Source organism: Muscardinus avellanarius (genome assembly GCF_963383645.1).
Source record: "Muscardinus avellanarius genome assembly, chromosome: 7".
NCBI classification, from domain to species: Eukaryota; Metazoa; Chordata; class Mammalia; order Rodentia; family Gliridae; genus Muscardinus; species Muscardinus avellanarius.
In genome coordinates this window covers 93471337-93490590 of record NC_137793.1, presented here as the reverse complement: position 1 = coordinate 93490590, position 19254 = coordinate 93471337, and the positions used below count along the sequence as shown (strand labels likewise).

Below are 19254 nucleotides of genomic sequence, written 5' to 3'. Positions count from 1 at the left end.
GTCAATATTATACTCGATTATCCCATTTTATTCATCATACCAATCGTTTTAACTTTTCCATGAGCATAGAAATGAATTGAAGCAAACATCATGATAATAGGCTCAGTGCAGTGACTCCATATGGCTTCAATCAAGACAGGAATGGCACCGCAATCAGAAGGAATCGCTCCTGGCTGCTTCACTCACCTCTCACTGCCTTTTTCTCCGAGGAAGATAAATGACTTATCTTTTTGATTTAGGTTAGAAAGCAGTTGCTGAGTTCAAAACTATTCTCTCTTTCATGTCAATATTTTGGATAGTTATTCATGACCTCCTTTTTCTCCACAACGCTTTGCTGGAAGATCTGCAGTCCTTTCTATCTTTGTGACTTTGTATTAAAGAATTAATGAGTGGGATTTTTAAAGTTTATCGCTGTTACACATCAAAGCCACATTTAAGGATGCTTTTTATCAGCCAGAAATCTGATATTTTTGTCACCATTAGCCATCCTTTGTGATTACTTTTTAGTTATTTCTTTTTTTTTTTCTTTTTTCCTTTTTTTTTCTGGGATTAAACCCTAACAAATTCTATCTCCAAGATAAGATCCCAGCCCTTTTGATTTTTTATTCTGAATCAGAGTCTTGCAAAGTTGCTGAGAGTGGCCTCGAACCTGAGAACCTCCTATCTCACCCTCCTGAGTACTGGAATTACAGGCTTGGGCCAACATGCCTAGCTTCGAGTCATTTCTTAATTATGGATGAGAAAATAATATAGGTGGGCTGTATCTTTAAGACGCTATCATAATAATAATTTACCATGCCAATGACACAAATTGACCCAAATAAGGACTGCACAAAAATATAATACCAGATTTATTGAATAAAATAAATTTGCCTTAGTCTGGTTTTATAAACCACAGAATCAAGTTTCTCTTTTTACCCCTAAACAGTATCTTCAAAGAGAACCTGCTGTGCCTGCATTCACCATGATCCTGATGACTCTGACTTTGGCAAACTAAAAGGCACCATAGAGTTTAAATTACTGTCACTGAAATTATTGTTTCCACAATGGCATGATTCATCTCAATAAAACTATTCTTGCGAGAGATTGAAAAAAGTACTAGAATATAGCACACTTTATAAGAAGCTTTATATTAGTTTTTTATATAAGTTTTTACAAAGTAGCATTTACCAAGACTGGTTTTGCTATGTTAATTAGCATATACAATTATTTAGTCAAAATCTTTAAATAAAAATATTAACTTAGAGTAGTTCATCTAGGCAGATCCTATCAGAAAGAATACAGAATGATATGCTTATGGCTCTGACAAAATATTTGACTAATAACTATAATTTTAGCTTAGAGAGATAGAAAAAATTCATTGCATAAATATTTTCATTTACCACAAGTTATCAACTCAGTTATTACCCACTTTGAAATCTTTAGTACATTATCTATTAAAAATATTTTAGCTTTTTTGTCCTATTAATGTTTCATGGTCAGGATGAAATTATCATACACCAACCTTTGCTTTTGAGTTCAAAAACTCTAAGTTGTCTATTTTCTGGGACCATACTGATTGTGTATGAATATATTCCAATGTGTATGAATCAATTCCCTTTTGATTTATGTATGGATACATTTTCATATATGTATATATATGTAAAACATATATAATATGTATGCATTATGTACTCATTTACTTAGTAAAATAAATAATATTTCTCAAACAATAAATAAAAGTACAGAACAAGCTGGGCATGATGGCACACACCTTTAATTACAGTTCCTGAGAGGCTGAGATAGCTTAGCAAAGTAAAGTGCTCCACAGCTTAGTGAGATCCTGATTTAAAATGAAAAATAAAATAGGGCTGGAGGTATAACTCAGAGTCACAATACCTCAGGATTCAATCTTCAGTACCAAAGAAGAAAAATAAAGAAGGAGGAGGAGGAGGGGAAAGAGGAGGAGGAAGAGAAGGAGAAGGAAGAGGAGGAGGAGGAGAAGGAGGAGGAGGAGGCGGCAGAGGAGGAGGCAGAGGAGGAGGAGGAGGAGGAGGCAGAGGAGGAGGAGGAGGAGGCACAGGAGGAGGAGGAGGAAGAGGAAGAAGAGCCATTTTATTCTGAAATAAACTATTATTAAAGTCATTAGTTAGCTCAGTCACCTGGTGACTTTAATTCATTTGGTAATATATTCTTGGATAAGAGGTACTGGAGAAAAGTACCTCTTATATTAATTAAAACTTTGAAAAATTTTAATTTAAATAACCACAAGAAATCATAAATAATTTAGAAGAGTCTAAAAACAAAAGGTGATAGTGTTACTACTAAAACTAGAACCACCACTATGATATCATATCTTGGGCAGAAATCACAATTTTTTTCTTGTTAAGTTTGCTCATTTCCATTAAAAGAAAGGCAATTAAAAAAAATAGGTCATCGTGGTAACTATAAAAAGAATTTTTGGCTAATTTATGGACTTCTTCAGGCAAATTTGATTTACTTCTTTACAAATAATCAGGTTTTCTGGTGAAAAGAAAAAGTCTTGACTGTTAGTTACTTTGTTACTCAGAGGGTTTCTCTTTATTCTCCTTTTAATGTTTTTTTTCTTTTACAAATAGTATGAAATTTAAAAATACTTTGTGGTAAAACTGGCTAGCACCTGCAAGAGCAGTCACATCAGGAAGACTTGCCAATTTATACTACAAAAATGTTTGCCATTCTGTGAGCTACTTATTAAGAATCTGTCAATAGAATAATTTTAGTGATTTTGAGAGCAATTCTGAATAGATTATTGAAGAAAATGAAATTTATTAACATAAAGGAAAGAATTATTCATATTCATATTATACTTTTGTATTAGTCAAACAACTTAGATAAGGAAATATTTATTGTGGCTCATGGTCTCGGAGCTTTCAGTCTATCGTTAGCTGGCTCCATTGATTTAGTCCTATGATAAGGCAGAACATCATGGTGGAAGGAAGTGGTGGAGGAGAGCTGTTCAGCTCATGGCAGCCAGGAAGCAGAGAGAAGGAGAAAGGGAAGAAAAAAATTGGATGTTCTCCCTAATATGTGGAAGCTAGGAAGAAAATGGGTCACAGGAAGAACTCTAGATGAAGAAAGAGGAAACTATAGATGAGCAAATAAGGTCACCTAACTGAGAGGGAGGAGAGGGGGGAATAGGGAAATTCCAGATTGTATATGACATACATTCACAAATGTATAAAAGTTAATCACTAAGCCAAATGTAAGAAGGAGAGAAGGGGGAGGGAATGGAGAAAAATTGGAAAAGGGATAAATGAGTGATGGGTGCATGTATGCCTCTACTATGTTGTACTTCATTAAGATGGATGACTACCATGCACCAATATATATTTTATATATATGAAAAATATAATAGAAATATTTCATTTCACAAAATGAAAAATATAATAGAAATAAGCCATAGAGTATAATGAAATCCAAGGTGCTTAATAGAATTTCATTAGCAAAACGTGGCATTTTCTCTGATGATTCTTCCATGCATTCAACTCTTGCATTTTTTTTTTCCATTTTATTTTTTTTTATTTATTTTTTTTAAATTAATTTATTTTTTAAATTGGTGCATTGTAGTCATATATCAATCACATTGGAGTACAAGACTTGAGAGGATATACAAGCACACATCATCCAATTAGCCCTCCTCCAGCCCCCGTCCCATTCCCTCCCCCTCCCTCCATCCCACACTTCTTTGGTGATTTACTTTGATACATTTGTTTATGTACCTCCTGCGTTTTAAAGAGGCTCCGTCCTCCAGTATTACATACCCTCTGATTGGTCACATTAGTTGCTTCACTATAGGGCCCTTTCTATAGCTCAATCTCTTCCTGTTGCCCTTTTCCTCCTAGTTATTGCTGATTAAGAGAAGCGTCTGATTTATATTTTCTGCGATATTTCTCTGTGCATGCTGCGTTGCAAGTACCAATCCCACTCTTGATGGTCCCAGTAGTGGCCTGGCTACTCAGTGGACTAATGCAGACCTCGCTGGCTCAAGCAGCGGCCTTGCCTCATGGGAGGACCCAGTTCTGGTCTCGCTAGCCCCTGAACCGGTCAAACCCCTAAGCTGGCTTTGGTCCCGACCTTGGAGGCCGCAGGAGTGAACTTGCCTCACGCCAGGCTCCGATGCTGGCCATTGGCCCCTGCACCGGTCTAATCCCTTGGCAGGATTCCAATCCCGGCCTCGGAGGCCCCAACACTGGTAATGCCTCACGACAGGCTCCGATGCCGGCCTCACTGGCCCCAGCACCGGCCTAACCCCTCGGCAGGCTCTTACCCTGGCCTCAGAGGCCCCAGTACCGGCCTTGCCTCAAGGCAGGCTCCGATGCCGGCCTCGCTGGCCCCAGCACCGGCCTAACCCCTCGGCAGGCTCCGATCCCGGCCTCACTGGCCCCAGCACCGGCCTAACCCCTCGGCATGCTCCGATTCCAGCCTCGGAGGCCCCAGCACTGGTCATGCCTCACGGCAGGCTCCAATGCCGGCCTCGTTGGCCCCAGCACCGGCCTAACCCCTCGGCAAGCTCTTATCCTGGCCTTGGAGGCCCCAGTACCGGCCTTGCCTCACGGCAGGCTCCGCTGCCGGCCTCGCTGGCCCCAGCACCGGCCTAACCCCTCGGCATGCTCCAATCCCGGCCTCGGAGGCCCCAGCACTGGTCATACCTCACGGCAGGCTCCAATGCCGGCCTCGTTGGCCCCAGCACCGGCCTAACCCCTCGGCAAGCTCTTATCCTGGCCTTGGAGGCCCCAGTACCGGCCTTGCCTCACGGCAGGCTCCGATGCCGGCCTCGCTGGCCCCAGCACCGGCCTAACCCCTCGGCAAGCTCTTATCCTGGCCTCGAGGCCCCAGTACCGGCCTTGCCTCAGGGCAGGCTCCGATGCCGGCCTCACTGGCCCCAGCACTGGCCTAACCCCTCGGCAGGCTCTTATCCTGGCCTCGGAGGCCCCAGTACCGGCCTTGCCTCACGGCAGGCTCCGATGCTGGCCTCAATGGCCCCAGCAGCGGCCTAACCCCTCGGCAGGCTCCGATCCCGGCCTCAGAGGCCCCAGTAACGGCCTTGCCTCAAGGCAGGCTCCGATGCCGGCCTCACTGGCCCCAGCAGTGGCCTAACCCCTCGGCAGGCTCCGATCCCGGCCTCAGAGGCCCCAGTACCGGCCTTGCCTCAAGGCAGGCTCCGATGCCGGCCTCGCTGGCCCCAGCACCGGCCTAACACCTCGGCATGCTCCGATCCCGGATTTGAAGGCCCCAGCACTGGTCATGCATCAAGGCAGGCTCCCATGCCGGCCTCGCTGGCCCCAGCACCGGCCTAACCCCTCGGCAAGCTCTTATCCTGGTCTCGGAGGCCCCAGTACCAGCCTTGCCTCACGGCAGGCTCCGATGCCGGCCTCACTGGCCCCAGCAGCGGCCTAACCCCTCGGCAGGCTCTTATCCTGGCCTCAGAGGCCCCAGTACCGGCCTTGCCTCAAGGCAGGCTCCGATGCCGGCCTCGCTGGCCCCAGCACCGGCCTAACCCCTCGGCAGGCTCCGATCCCGGCCTCACTGGCCCCAGCACCGGCCTAACCCCTCGGCATGCTCCGATCCCGGCCTCGGAGGCCCCAGCACTGGTCATGCCTCACGGCAGGCTCCAATGCCGGCCTCGTTGGCCCCAGCACCGGCCTAACCCCTCGGCAAGCTCTTATCCTGGCCTTGGAGGCCCCAGTACCGGCCTTGCCTCACGGCAGGCTCCGCTGCCGGCCTCGCTGGCCCCAGCAGCGGCCTAACCCCTCGGCAGGCTCTTATCCTGGCCTCGAGGCCCCAGTACCGGCCTTGCCTCACGGCAGGCTCCGATGCCGGCCTCACTGGCCCCAGCAGCGGCCTAACCCCTCGGCAGGCTCCAATCCCGGCCTCAGAGGCCCCAGTACCGGCCTTGCCTCAAGGCAGGCTCCGATGCCGGCCTCGCTGGCCCCAGCACCGGCCTAACCCCTCGGCAGGCTCCGATCCCGGCCTCGGAGGCCCCAGCACTAGTCATGCCTCAAGGCAGGCTCCGATGCCGGCCTCACTGGCCCCAGCACCGGCCTAACCGCTTGACAGGCTCTTATCCTGGCCTCAGAGGCCCCAGTACCGGCCTTGCCTCACGGCAGGCTCCAATGCCGGCCTCGCTGGCCCCAGCACCGGCCTAACCCCTCAGCATGCTCCGATCCCGGCCTCGGAGGCCCCAGCACTGGTCGTGCCTCACGGCAGGCTCCGCTGCCGGCCTCGTTGGCCCCAGCACCGGCCTAACCCCTCGGCAAGCTCTTATCCTGGCCTCGGAGGCCCCAGTACCGGCCTTGCCTCACGGCAGGCTCCGATGCCGGCCTCAATGGCCCCAGCAGCGGCCTAACCCCTCGGCAGGCTCCGATCCCGGCCTCAGAGGCCCCAGTACCGGCCTTGCCTCAAGGCAGGCTCCGATGCCGGCCTCACTGGCCCCAGCAGTGGCCTAACCCCTCGGCAGGCTCCGATCCCGGCCTCAGAGGCCCCAGTACCGGCCTTGCCTCAAGGCAGGCTCCGATGCCGGCCTCGCTGGCCCCAGCACCGGCCTAACCCCTCGGCAGGCTCCGATCCCGGCCTCGGAGGCCCCAGCACTGGTCATGCCTCAAGGCAGGCTCCCATGCCGGCCTTGCTGGCCCCAGCACCGGCCTAACCCCTTGGCAGGCTCTTATCCTGGCCTCGGAGTGCCCCAGTACCGGCCTTGCCTCAAGGCAGGCTCCGATGCCGGCCTCGCTGGTCCCAGCACCGGCCTAACCCCTCGGCAGGCTCTTATCCTGACCTCGGAGGCCCAAGTACCAGCCTTGCCTCATGGCAGGCTCTGATGCCAGCCTCGCTGGCCCCAGCACCGGCCTAACCCCTCAGCAGGCTCCCGTCCCGTCCTCGGGGGCCCCAACACTGGCCTTGCCTCACGGCAGGCTCCAATGCCAGCCTCGCTGACCCCAGCACCGGCCTAACCCCTCAGCAAGTTCCGGACCCGACCTCGGAGGCCCTAGCACAAGCCTTGCATCATGGCAGGCTCCAATGCCAGCCTCGCTGGCCCCAGCATCGGTCTAACCCCTCTGCAGGTTCCAATCCCGGCCACGGAGGCCTCAGTAGTGGCCTTGCCTCACAGCAAGCTCCGATGTCAGCCACTGGCCCCGGCGCCCGCCTAACCCCTCAGCAGGTTCCGATCACTGTCTCTGTGGTTATTATTTCAAACGTTCCAGTTGTAATGTATCAGATCTCTTCCTCCCCCGAATATTGGCCACTGGCATTGCCACTGCCTCCACTGTTTCAAATCCTTCCCAGGCTCTTTTTCCACTCTGAATGTTGTCCAGTGTTCCTAAGCATGCGTGATGGTAGCATTCGACATTTGGTGTAATTTCTCCAAAAAAATAAAGTTGGTAAGATCCGGTTTCTGCTTCTCCTGAATACAAGTCTCCACCACCATCGCGAAGAACTCTTTCAACACCGCATTTCTCCTTGGTCTCCGCTAAACTCTCTCCTTATATGTGATGTCTGAGATTCTTAACAATATAGAGAAATAGCAGTCCTCTTTCACAGCGAATTTTTCCATAAGTTCCAGTGCATTTAGATAAGTTTTGTCTGCATCTCCAGTGTCCTGGCATCCATAACGGCTTTCTTACCACCTCTCCGATATTTTTCTTTATCTTTTTCTGTTCTGGGCCCGGTTTCTCCAGGGGTCTGGCGAGTTCGGCCGGGACCCAGAGTCCCGCGATCCGGGCCCCAGCTGGCTTGCCCTGTGCTCGACCCCCGCCCAGAACCCAGCGTCTTACTGGGCCTTGTTTCTCCAGGGGTCTGGCGTGCTACTCGCAGTTCGGCCTGGGGCCCAGAGTCCCGCGACCCGGGCCCCATCTGGCGTGCCCAGCCAGCGACCCCCGCCCAGAACCCAGGGTCTTACTGGGTCTGGTTTCTCCAGGGGTCTGGCGTGCTACGCGCAGTTCGGCCTGGGTCCCAGAGTCCCGCGACCCGGGCCCCATCTGGCGTGCCCAGCCAGCGACCCCCGCCCAGAACCCAGCGTCTTACTGGGCCTGGTTTCTCCAGGGGTCTGGCGTGCTACGCGCAGTTCGGCCCCGGGCCCAGGGTCCAACTCTTGCATTTTTTATGTGTAATAATCAAACCATTACCTGCCACACTGCTTAGAGGACCAGCATGTGACTACAGTGCTCTTGAAAATACCACGGGAACTTGGATAAGCAATAATTTACTAGAAAAACTACCTTAATAATAACTAGCACATAACATAGGAATTTAATCCTTTGAGAAACTTAAATACACTTAATGCCATTGATTAGCAAATATCTATTAGTGAATTTTTAAAATAAACATCATTTTGTCCTTTTAATTTAGTTCTTAATGTAAGACATTAAGTGTGGCTATGTTTAAATTAATGGTCACAGATGAGATTATAGTATAATTATATGAGACAAATATAATTATAAATTTTGACTACATATGGAATCCCTACCCTAATACATTTCATCTGTACATCCTTCAGTAAAGTTTTGAAGATCTGAAAGTCAAATTCTTGAAGGGTAAAATGAGATGGCAATGTAGCCAGTTATGAGGAACAATGAGAAAATATACATAGTTCCTCACACATGAGTAAGTACCAGTAAATATGTTTTTCCCCCTTGTTCAAAGACACACAGGCAGCTTTTCTTAAACCATAATTAAATAATTAAAATTTCTTTCTGTGAATATTATCTCAAGATGAGACTTTAAAAAATAAAGAGATGGTGGGGGAAAATATGCAATGCATTTATTTTATCCTTTAACCTACATGATATGGACATTATCTTATATCCTAGTTTACTCATTATATTTAAGCAACAAACCTTCTTTATCATTGGATTTTCCTCTGTTGACAAAATTATCTTAAAATGACATTCATACAATGATAAACTATATACTGAAGTTATTTGTGTATTATTTATTTAAACTGTCTCTATGTATCTGTGATTATTATATGTATATACCATATTATACATAGAATAAATGTATAATATATAGGCATACATGTAAATATTAATCATAGATCCACATAGGAACCCAAAAATTATTGAAACCTTTGCCCTGTGTAATAGAAAGCATCGTTTGAGCTTTTGGAGATTTTTATTTGTTTGTTTCTTCATCATAAGAAACTCAACATGAATTGCAGGGACATTAAGCTTCATCTATAGCTGGTACAAGCAGTTACCTGCCAATGTCTTAATTTTACCTCAGGTCCTAGAACAAGATGTCGGTGTGTGTGTGTGTGTGTGTGTGTGTGTGTGTGTATGTGTGTGTGTGTGTGTGTGTACGTGTATTTACATGTGTGTTTAAGAGACAGTTTGAAGCAAATAGACCTATTTGTAAATCTCTGCTATTAACAAGCTAATTAACAAGTTACTTGGTTAGACTTTGACCCCTGAAATGAGAAACACAGAGTTTGCCTCAGAATTTTTGTTTAAATTTAAATTGACATATGTAAATATGTAATGGTTTCACAATAATGGCCAGGGGCCTAAGTGAATATCTAACATTTCTAGCATTTTATTTTTATCTCTTAAATTATCCAGATGGGGTTAGATGTGTCATTAGTTCCTACAAAATGACCTGTGAAACAAAAATGCCATTATTATTATTATTATTATTATTATTATTATTGTTGTTGTTGTTATTACTTTTTTTTTTTAACTAAACTCAAACAATGTCACAACTCAGGGCAAGAAATCACAAAGCCATATAGACAATAGTAGTAAGGAGCCTACCATATCCCACTGTCGACAGACCCAAGTGTTTCATTCTATTTTTCACAAGTTCAGCAAGCTCTTGTCTTTCTGACCTCCGGTAGAGGTTCAGGCGCTGCTGGGTGATTTTCTCAGCTGTTTTACCCGAGTGCTTTGGGCCTTTCCTGCTGAGCCTTCGGGCCCACTGCATGCTCTTTCTCCGCAGCAAGGGATGGTCCGACTGGTCGCTGGATGTGGAGTTGCGGTGGTTGCCGCGGTGGTGCCCCAGCTCTTTGGAGTCCTTGGTATCCTCCCAATCTTCCACACTGATCGATATTTGAGACTTGAAAGGAAATAGATATTGACCATTAGATACTTTTGGAATAATCATAGCCGGAACTTAAAATAAATTTCATTTGCTAAACCTTTGTATTTTTATACACCTACACATCTGAATTTTCAAAGACAATTTCGCGCCCGGTGTGGTGGCACACGCTTGTAATCCCCGTGGTTGGGAGGCGGAGACAGGAGGATCACGCAGAATCAAAGCCAGCTGTTCTGGCTTAAGAGACCCTGTTTCCAAATAAAAAGTATAAAATAGGTCTGGGAGTGTAGCCCGGAGGTCGAAGGGTTTCCAGGAACCCCAGAAACACACACACACACACACACACACACACACACACACACACACACACAAGACAATGACATAGTCGTTGATTCTAATTGTAAGATACTAAAAATATTAAGAAAAATATTTTCTTGAGATTATAAATAAACCAGATAAAACATATACTACATCCAATAGAATTTTACGAAAAAAATTATATATATATATATATATATATATATATATATATATATATATATATATATATATAATGTTTGCTATAAATAATCAAGGTATATAGCTGTTTGGAATGTACAAACAAAAAACCCTAGATATTTTATAAATATATCCAAATACAGTCTGTGTAAAAGACTTTTTAAAGTCCACTATAAGTATTTTAAATGCCATTTAAATAACTTATGAAAATTACTTTAGTTTTGAAATTAATAATATTTTAAAAGTTTTTAAATGATTGCTCTTTCTAAAGGTGGCACTGGAGTAAACTTTATAAAATGTGAATTTTTTTTTACTATGTCATATACCCCAGAAGACAAAAAACATTTCTTAACATGCATTCATTTTTTTAACCACATAAATAATATACTGATTAAAACACTTCAGGAACTATTCTTAGTAAAAATACGTTGTGAATAGTAATGTTTCACTAATGCCTTGTAGAATCACAGTTAAAACTTAAACCAAGTTATTCTCATAGTATAGAAAAACAATAAACAACTCAAAAAAATCTTATCTGACTTATTCTTTTGCTACCAAATCTGATTTTTAGAATAAGAATCTCTGTTGTGGTTACAGGCTATTCACAAGTAAAAGTTCACTGCTTCCTTATTTTTCATTTTCAAACCATGTGATATCATATGAAATAGTCATCAAAGAAGAAACTTTCACTTTCTAAAACACATGCATATGCAAATGAACAGGCTGGTTCTATTTTACCTTAGAGATGCATTCATGAAAATAGTAATTGTGTTTTTCTTTCTATGGATGGAAGCTTGAAGTTCAGCTATAATATGTATTTATTGGCTGGCTTTTAAAGTAATAGAACTAGCAATTTAAGTAAGGTCAGGAAGTAGACCCAATAAAATCCTTTAAATGTGAATATAAATTATAGAGGCTAAGTCATTGTCTTATATACAACTCTCAGTAGCAAGCTAGGAAATTATCTCACACTTAAATTCAATCTAAAATTCAAACATTCATTCACTTTTCTGTTATAATGTTGTATTAGTGCAATAGAAAAATAATTTTTTCAATGTTTATGACTTCAAAATAAGAAATTATTGATTTAAAGTTTTTAGAAAACATATTTTTACTTAATAGAATTTAAGATGAAAGCATTACAATTTTTAAATACCATGGTTTGGCAATGATGGATAATGTTATAGTTTTTAACTTTCTATTTTCGTCTACTTGATATAAACTGAAAATCCTTTTCTGTGGACATAGTAGACAAACTCTTGAGCAATAGCTATCATTAATAAAGAGTGTCAATCTTTGTTCAGCAATGGACATCTTGGCTGGTTCCATAGTTTGGCTATGGTGAATTGTGCAGCTATGAACATAGATTGATACGCATGCATTAGTTTGGTAGTTTGGTTTCCTTTCTTTTGTGTAGGTACCCAAAAGTAGCTATTGCTGGATCAAATGGTAGATTTGATCCCATTCTTCTGTGGATTCTCCTTACTGTTTTCCAAAGTGGTTGCACTAATTTGCAATCCCACCAACAATGTTTTAGAGTTCCCACTTACCCACATCCTTGCCAGCATCTGTTGTTGTTTGTGTTTTAAATGATTGCCATTCTAGTTGGAGTTAGGTGAAATCTCAGGATAGTTTTGATTTGCATCTCTTTGATTGCTAATGATGGTTAGCATTTTTCCATGCATTTATTGGCCATTTTAATTTTTTCCTTCATGAAGTGTCTATTTAATTCACTTGCCCATTTTTTTATTAGATTATTTGTTTTCTTGGTGTTGAGCTTTTTGAAAGTACGTATATTTTATTTTGGGAGACAGAGAGAGTCTGAGTGTATGTGTGCGTCCATGCGTGTGTTTGTGTGTGTGTGTGTGTGTGTGTGTGTGTGTGTGTGTATGTGGGTGCATGCATGGTACAAATAGAAAATAAAAATTCACAACTATTTCAATAATTTTCTTGCTAATTTAAAATATTAACTTTTAAAAGGTATATTATTTTCTAAACAATTATCAAAATTGATATTTGTTAAAAAGCTAAAACTACATCTTTACAAGAATAAGAACTAAAATCATTTAAGTAAAAAATGTTTATGTTTAAACTATTTTGATTACTTTATTGTTTTCAGAAAGGTAGAAATTGTCAAACTCATAAGTGTATCAAGCAGTCTTTTCTATACTTTACACACATATCAAAATGATTCAATTTCCCCTCAATTTTTTATCAATCTGTTATTTATGTCACAGGTTAGTAAACAAACTATGGAGCAATGTGGTTTTACAAAATAAATAAATTCACCTAATAGTTTGAAAGTGCCTATATGTAATCTAGATTCATGCTTCTCTTAAGAATAATCTTATAGGCTTCACAATACTTTAAAACTGTGTTATCTATGATTGAAGACATTCAGCATTTTTGCTAAAGAATAAAAAATTACTGAAGATGTGTCACTTAAGAAGTTTGTAAAATAATTCCTATATAATATATTCCATTGAAGTCAAACTACTTAAATAGTTTAAATCTGTACGCACTGTAGTTACTGATTTTTAGCCAAGTGAAATTGTTTTTTATTTTAAAATATTAACATAAATATGTTTTATCAATTTCTTAAAGCTCAATTTGATGTGTTAATATTGTCTGTAATCAAGAGAAAAATGTTTACATTGAATTTAATTGCATTGTCAAAGTATTTTCAGAATCACAGAATTAATTAGAAAATAAGCTGTCATCTAGTCAAAAATACTGCATTTGGAATCAAGCAACTATAATGTATTTACAACTACATTATCTGAATATTTTTTAAAATGACATATTTCCTGCATGTGATGTCTTAGGTATCTTTCAGTTCAATGTATAATTCTATACACAAAATTTACTTTTGGCAGATACCATCTCCATTAACTCCTCATTTCAATTTTATAACTGTACAAAGTCAAAGTGTTAATTTAAATCCAATTTAAATCTAAGATACTTAAGACTTTATAAAACAACTTTTGCTATTAGGTAGGCCCATATCCCAAGAGTACTGATTTGAGAATCTCTGAAAGAAGAGGCTTAAAAATAGGAGCACAGGAGAGGGTAAGCCTCTAATTATACACAGAACACAACAGCAACAACAGCAACAACAATAACAAAATGAATACAGGAAAGGAAACAAAAAACAAATGGTAGTCTATAATTCATCCCACTTGGAAATTCTTAATTTACTAAAATAATTTGTAAAACAAAATGATAAAAAGGAACTGAATAGATTTGTGTATCTATAACATAATTACCGAGTTAACTTTATCATCCTCCAGGGCATATCAATCAACAAACCTTCAGAGGCTTATAAGTTGTTGGGGCCCAAATTACAGAATTAGAAAGAGATGCCACTGAATTTAAAGAAAGTACCCTAAATTTTGTAATTGCATTAAAATTAAGGTAATTTCTATATTTCTATAATTATGGGAAGGATGCTTTCAATATAAAGTTAAGAAACAATAGGCCCTCCTCATTTTAATCAACAAAACAATTGCCTTGCCTGAATTCCTCATGGGCATAGACTCATTGTTCTAAAATATTCCACAATAGGCATAAATGTTCTGACCCAATTAATAATAAATTAAATTAAATATTTGTCAAACAGAATCAATCTGATAAAATAGAACCACAAAGACCTTCTGTCTGTCTGATATTACAGTTAGGGTTTCTAAGGATGACTCCATGCACTCAGTGTCCCATGATGCTTTTGGTCAGTGAAGCAGTACCATGCAAGTTTGGCATGGCCATCAAGGCCATCTTGTTCAAATGAAATAGTACCTGCAGGAAATAGCCAAACTTGTGCCTTATGGCATATTCCTTACAAGAGAGGATAATTTCTTTGTCTTCATCCCCTTGTCAGATGCTATGGTGTTAGAACAGGTCATCCTTATCTTGAATTTCCTGGCTACTTAGGGAGTTCTTGGGATCAACTGAATGAATAGTCTATTCATGGCAGTATCACCACTCCTGTGATGAAACTTCCTGGAAAACTACATTTGATCTTGTAAGAGGATATCCTGGTAAAGAAGGACTAAAATGTCAGCATTTCAGGGAATCATCTTAGCACCTAATGACCTAGATAATAATAGTTTAATTCACGCATTTTTATAGACTTTGGGGTTATTGTCTGTGTTCTATTTGGTCCACACAATGGCAGCAGATGAGTTCCCACCATCCAGTACAGAGCTCTGCAAATCTCTTGCCTCATAGATATATAAAATAAAATTCAAGGTCACATATGTCTCTGCACATATTAAAGCCATGGTTCAAGCATAACTAAAGCATACCTTATCCCCTTCGGTGTTTTACACACTTTTTAAGGTGGGCAATGCCAAGACATCCTGCTGCCTCGGCATCTATGTGTTGAAGACCCCACTCCACATAGTTATCGGCAGAATGCCCCGAGAAAGAGGTATCGTCTCTGGCAAAAAATATCCCCCACTTTAGATATCCTTCATAACTATTATTCTCTTGGTATTCTTTTAACTCTCTACACGAATTGCTCTGATGATGTGAGATCAGAAATTGAGTCCGTGGAAATAAACGTCCTTGGCTTTGCTCAATAGTAAGGAAAAAACTGGCCAGAACTCAGATGCTGTGATAAGCATTCCAACTGCAGCAATTACAAAGGGTCTCTGACCCTCACTATCACTAACTTAGGTTAAGCTATTAACTCCGGTAACCGATAGCTCAGTTTAAGGAAACTTTGTTTACCCTTGAGATCCTGCCTAGAGACAGAGAAGATAAAATTTTGGGTGTGACTTCAAAGCAATTTAACTGATGAACAACTTAGTTGCCAAAATACAATAGAGCCAAGGAGAAAGATTGTTGACCTTCAAGTCCAGTGTGAGCGTTCCCGAAACAGGGAGAATGCCGCATGGCTAGAAATGAAAATGACAAAATAAAGGACAGATATTCTAAATATATATGTATGAAGGAAAGGAAATACCGTAAGAGTAAGAAAGCACTTTTTCATGAAGAAGAGCTTATCATAAGAACGTCCTGACTGGGAAAGAAAGGAATTAGAAAGTTAGAAGCAGGTTGCAGAGGGTTTGTGATAAGGAAATGGATTCTTAGAGACCAATAAGCCTCTAATAGGCTTTTTGTCTAAAAAAGAGTGTTCAGCAGTCAAGGAAATACATCTGACAACTAAATCCAAGAACTTCACAGTGTTATTTGTGGTGTCTTATTTGCCAAGCTGTGTTGTGAGTTTTTGTAAGCTTTCAGACTTCAGAAGGCAAAGCGGATGAGATCTGAGAGACGCCCATCGCATCTCCCTGGACGCCACATCTCCCCATGCTTGTCATATGGATATAGATGGAAACTTCAAAAAAGAAAGCAAAAGAAGATTCCATGAGAAGGCGTATTCTCCAAGCCCTGGGCCTTGGGCGTGCCTGTATTACCTTTGGAATTTACCTTTGGACCTGCCCTGCTGAGATATCGGAGGAGTTAATCTCCTAAATGCTGGACTAGTCATTTACTTTGTTTATATGTAATTTACTATTGTTTTGCTGTGATTGCCCCCCTTCCCTTTCTTTTTTCTCCTATTATTAATCTCACTGGTGAAGGGTATAAATTTCTCTGGGTTCCTGTAATAAATTGTCATTGGCTCAAGAAGCCTTTGTCCACCTCAAATTCTTTCCCAAGCGCCGTACCTAAAAACTTAGGGAATTCATAGAGGGGAAAGAATTGCTGCAGATAGCCTTCTGCAGAACTCCACCTGCCTTTTGCCCCATCTTTCTGAGGATTTGACCGGGAGCTGACAATAACGACCCAACTGAGATTAGTCGGCAACAGGCAAGACACATATTACTTCTCCAAAATATTCCACAATACTGCACAAAACATTCAAAGAAGCTCCTATCTCCCTGCCAACCACAGGCTACAAGCTATAATATGTTCAAGTATAAACTTTGAGTGAAAAAAGGCACATTTAAGTCATCAAACATCAGGGGTGATTTGTAACAGAGTCTGACTCCACTTTTGATGCCTACCGGCTGACAGAATTCAAAAGCCAACACATCTTTCTGCTCCACTTCCAGAAAAGTTGATGACACAGCTTAGTTACTTGTTCTTTTTATGCCAGTGGGAAATTTATACTCCCTGTGCATGGAAAACTTTACTCCCTATGCATGGAAAACTTTACTCCAGACCTAGCCCTTACCAAATTAAGTTTAAGCCAGTTGATGACTGCTCAAGAGTCTATCTCACTTCCCCCAAACGTTTCATCAAACCATCTGGTTGCAGGGATAGTATCATCAGTCTCAACATTAGAATCAAATTTGGGGTGGGACATCCTTTCTTCTTATATGGGATCATCAAAGCATTACCCTTCGGAATGATACCCAGTCCACACATTGAAACACTAGTTTCAGGTATGAACACAAATAAGGAAACTATGCTATACATTTCTCACCTACTTAGAAGCATGTACTCTATGGAGAAATACAAGATATGGCCCATAAACATTTATATAAGTTTTAAAGAAAAAAATGACCCTTAAGGGCCGAAACTACTGATAGAGCTTGTACAAATGAAACGTAAAAAGATGGAGTTTATGATGGTTTAAGCAGAGTGGAAGGGATGACTCCATGTTGAGAATACTTGTGACCGAGTTCTGTAAATACTTATTGAGTTCTTTTGCAAGGAATATTAAAAAGTATTATGAATGCCAAGAGTGGTGGTACATACTTGGAATCACAGTAATTGGGACACTGAGACAGGAGGATCATGAGTTCAAGGACTGCCTCAGCAACGTAGCGAGGTTCTCAGAAAGCTAGCAAGACCCTGTTTCAAAAAAAAAACAAAAAAAAAATGAAAAGAGATGGGGCTATAACTCAGAAGTAGAGTGCCTCCAAATTCAATCCCAAGTACCATAAAAAAGCAAGCAAACAACCAAACAAACAAAAAATAATTATGAAAAGATAAATATGGTTTAGATATAAATACCTAATTTTATGTTTAAAATGTCAATATCCTTATCTGAGAAATACTAAGTAGGAGAGAAATAAGAAATTAAGAATGTAGATATATAAAGAAAAAACTGATTAAGAAGAACAAGGAAGAATTGATTTTCATGGAACAGATAATGATTTTATTAAATAGCTGTTATTTTTATTTCTAATATACATGCCATAGATACTGACACTCTATGAGGACATCAAGCAGAGGCTATTGCTTATTGTGGTCCATTGAACTGCTATGATTGGAGGGTCAAGGGGAGGTCATCTGCCTTTCATTCATACAAATATGTCATACAGGTTATTGTTGACCCTGAGAATTTAATTTTTTCTGTAACAATTTATAAAGTTTTATATACATAAAATATTCATAACTAATTTGAGTTGTGATATTCTGAAATATATTTAAAATAGTTAATAAAATCCTTTAAATTATATCATGTTTCCACTTTATTTAGCTCCACTGATGCCAGTAACACTGTTTTCAGGTGCTTTTCTTATGAAGTCATATGACTTCCATCTTATTTCACTGTGTATTAGAGAAATATTTTACTTTCTCTTCAAAATAATAAGTTTACTATAAGAATTAGAACTATGATGGCTGAATATAAAGAATTTTTCAAGTCTTATGACAGTTCTTCACCCACATAATAGTTATTAAATATTTAATGTAGTGTTTTCAACTGATGTGTGTCTGATAAATCAAAATTGAAGTTTGTCTCAAATCAAGACTGACTGATTTCATCTTCATTAAATACTGTTTTACAAAGAAACTAAGAGTTTTCCTAAACTAAATAATTCATTTTTTGTCTAGCAATAACCACGTGATGACATACTTGCTTTTTGCCCAAAATGTCACTTTTAAGAGTATCCTAGGCTTGCATATTAAACATTTTTATATATGTGTATGAAAAACATTCATATACAATCTGAATAGTTTTAGTATCCAAAATCTACCTGCAAACAAGATAAAAAATACAAAAGCAATATATAATGCACATATATTTGTAGACCTTACATACTTAAGTTAGGCTGGGTGCTATCACTCTCTAGCTTTCAATATGTTATAGCCTAAAAGAGAGAGGATCTAAATGTACAGATTTTTAAAAGCTAGGGCAGTGATTCTGAGTACAGCACCTCTCCCACCATGCCCAAAATATTTTAAACACATACACAAACACAATTCTCTTATCCTTTCCAGTATTTTCAAATCAATAGATAAAAAAAAGGCTGGGGAAAGAAATTTTCTGATATATTTAATGACTTCATTAAAGAATAGGCACTCTCAAGTATGAATAATTCTGGGCAGATATGAACATCGATATGCTACCTAGAATTGTACTATCAATCCAAGCATACCACTGCTTCCAGATCGCTGTTTCCTTAGGAAGATCTAGGTGACTCAGATGAGGTTCATAATTATCCCATTTAGTTCTCATTTCACAGATTTTAACAGCCACTCCGCAAGGAGCTGTGACTAAAGGCTTAATTCACTTATCCTGGCAGGGCAAAGTGAAAGAATGATCTCTCTGCAGTTTAAGATGTTAAGTGGACAAAATGTCATGACTAGGTAGTTAAATTAACTCAAATATATTGGATGCCTTCAAATGGCCTCTTGTTAATAAGTGTGCCAGTGAGAGTCTTATTTAATTAAAATAAGTAAATGATGAAAGTAAGAAATGCTTTCTTGGTATTTGGAATGAACAAGATTAAGAATCATTAAGACCTAGAA

The 19254-nt window shown here is 40.7% G+C and overlaps 1 protein-coding gene across 3 annotated transcripts in view; it reads right to left on the bottom strand.

The window, feature by feature from the left end:
- Positions 1-19254, bottom strand: part of KCNT2 (potassium sodium-activated channel subfamily T member 2) — a gene marked incomplete at both ends in the record, with an annotated part of 363001 nt that overhangs the window by 10632 nt on the left and 333115 nt on the right. For all 3 annotated transcript variants that reach the window (XM_080699605.1, XM_080699606.1, XM_080699607.1), the window contains one exon: positions 9768-10068. In XM_080699605.1, coding sequence (XP_080555731.1) covers positions 9768-10068 — 301 coding nt within the window. The remainder of the gene's footprint in view (positions 1-9767; positions 10069-19254) is intronic.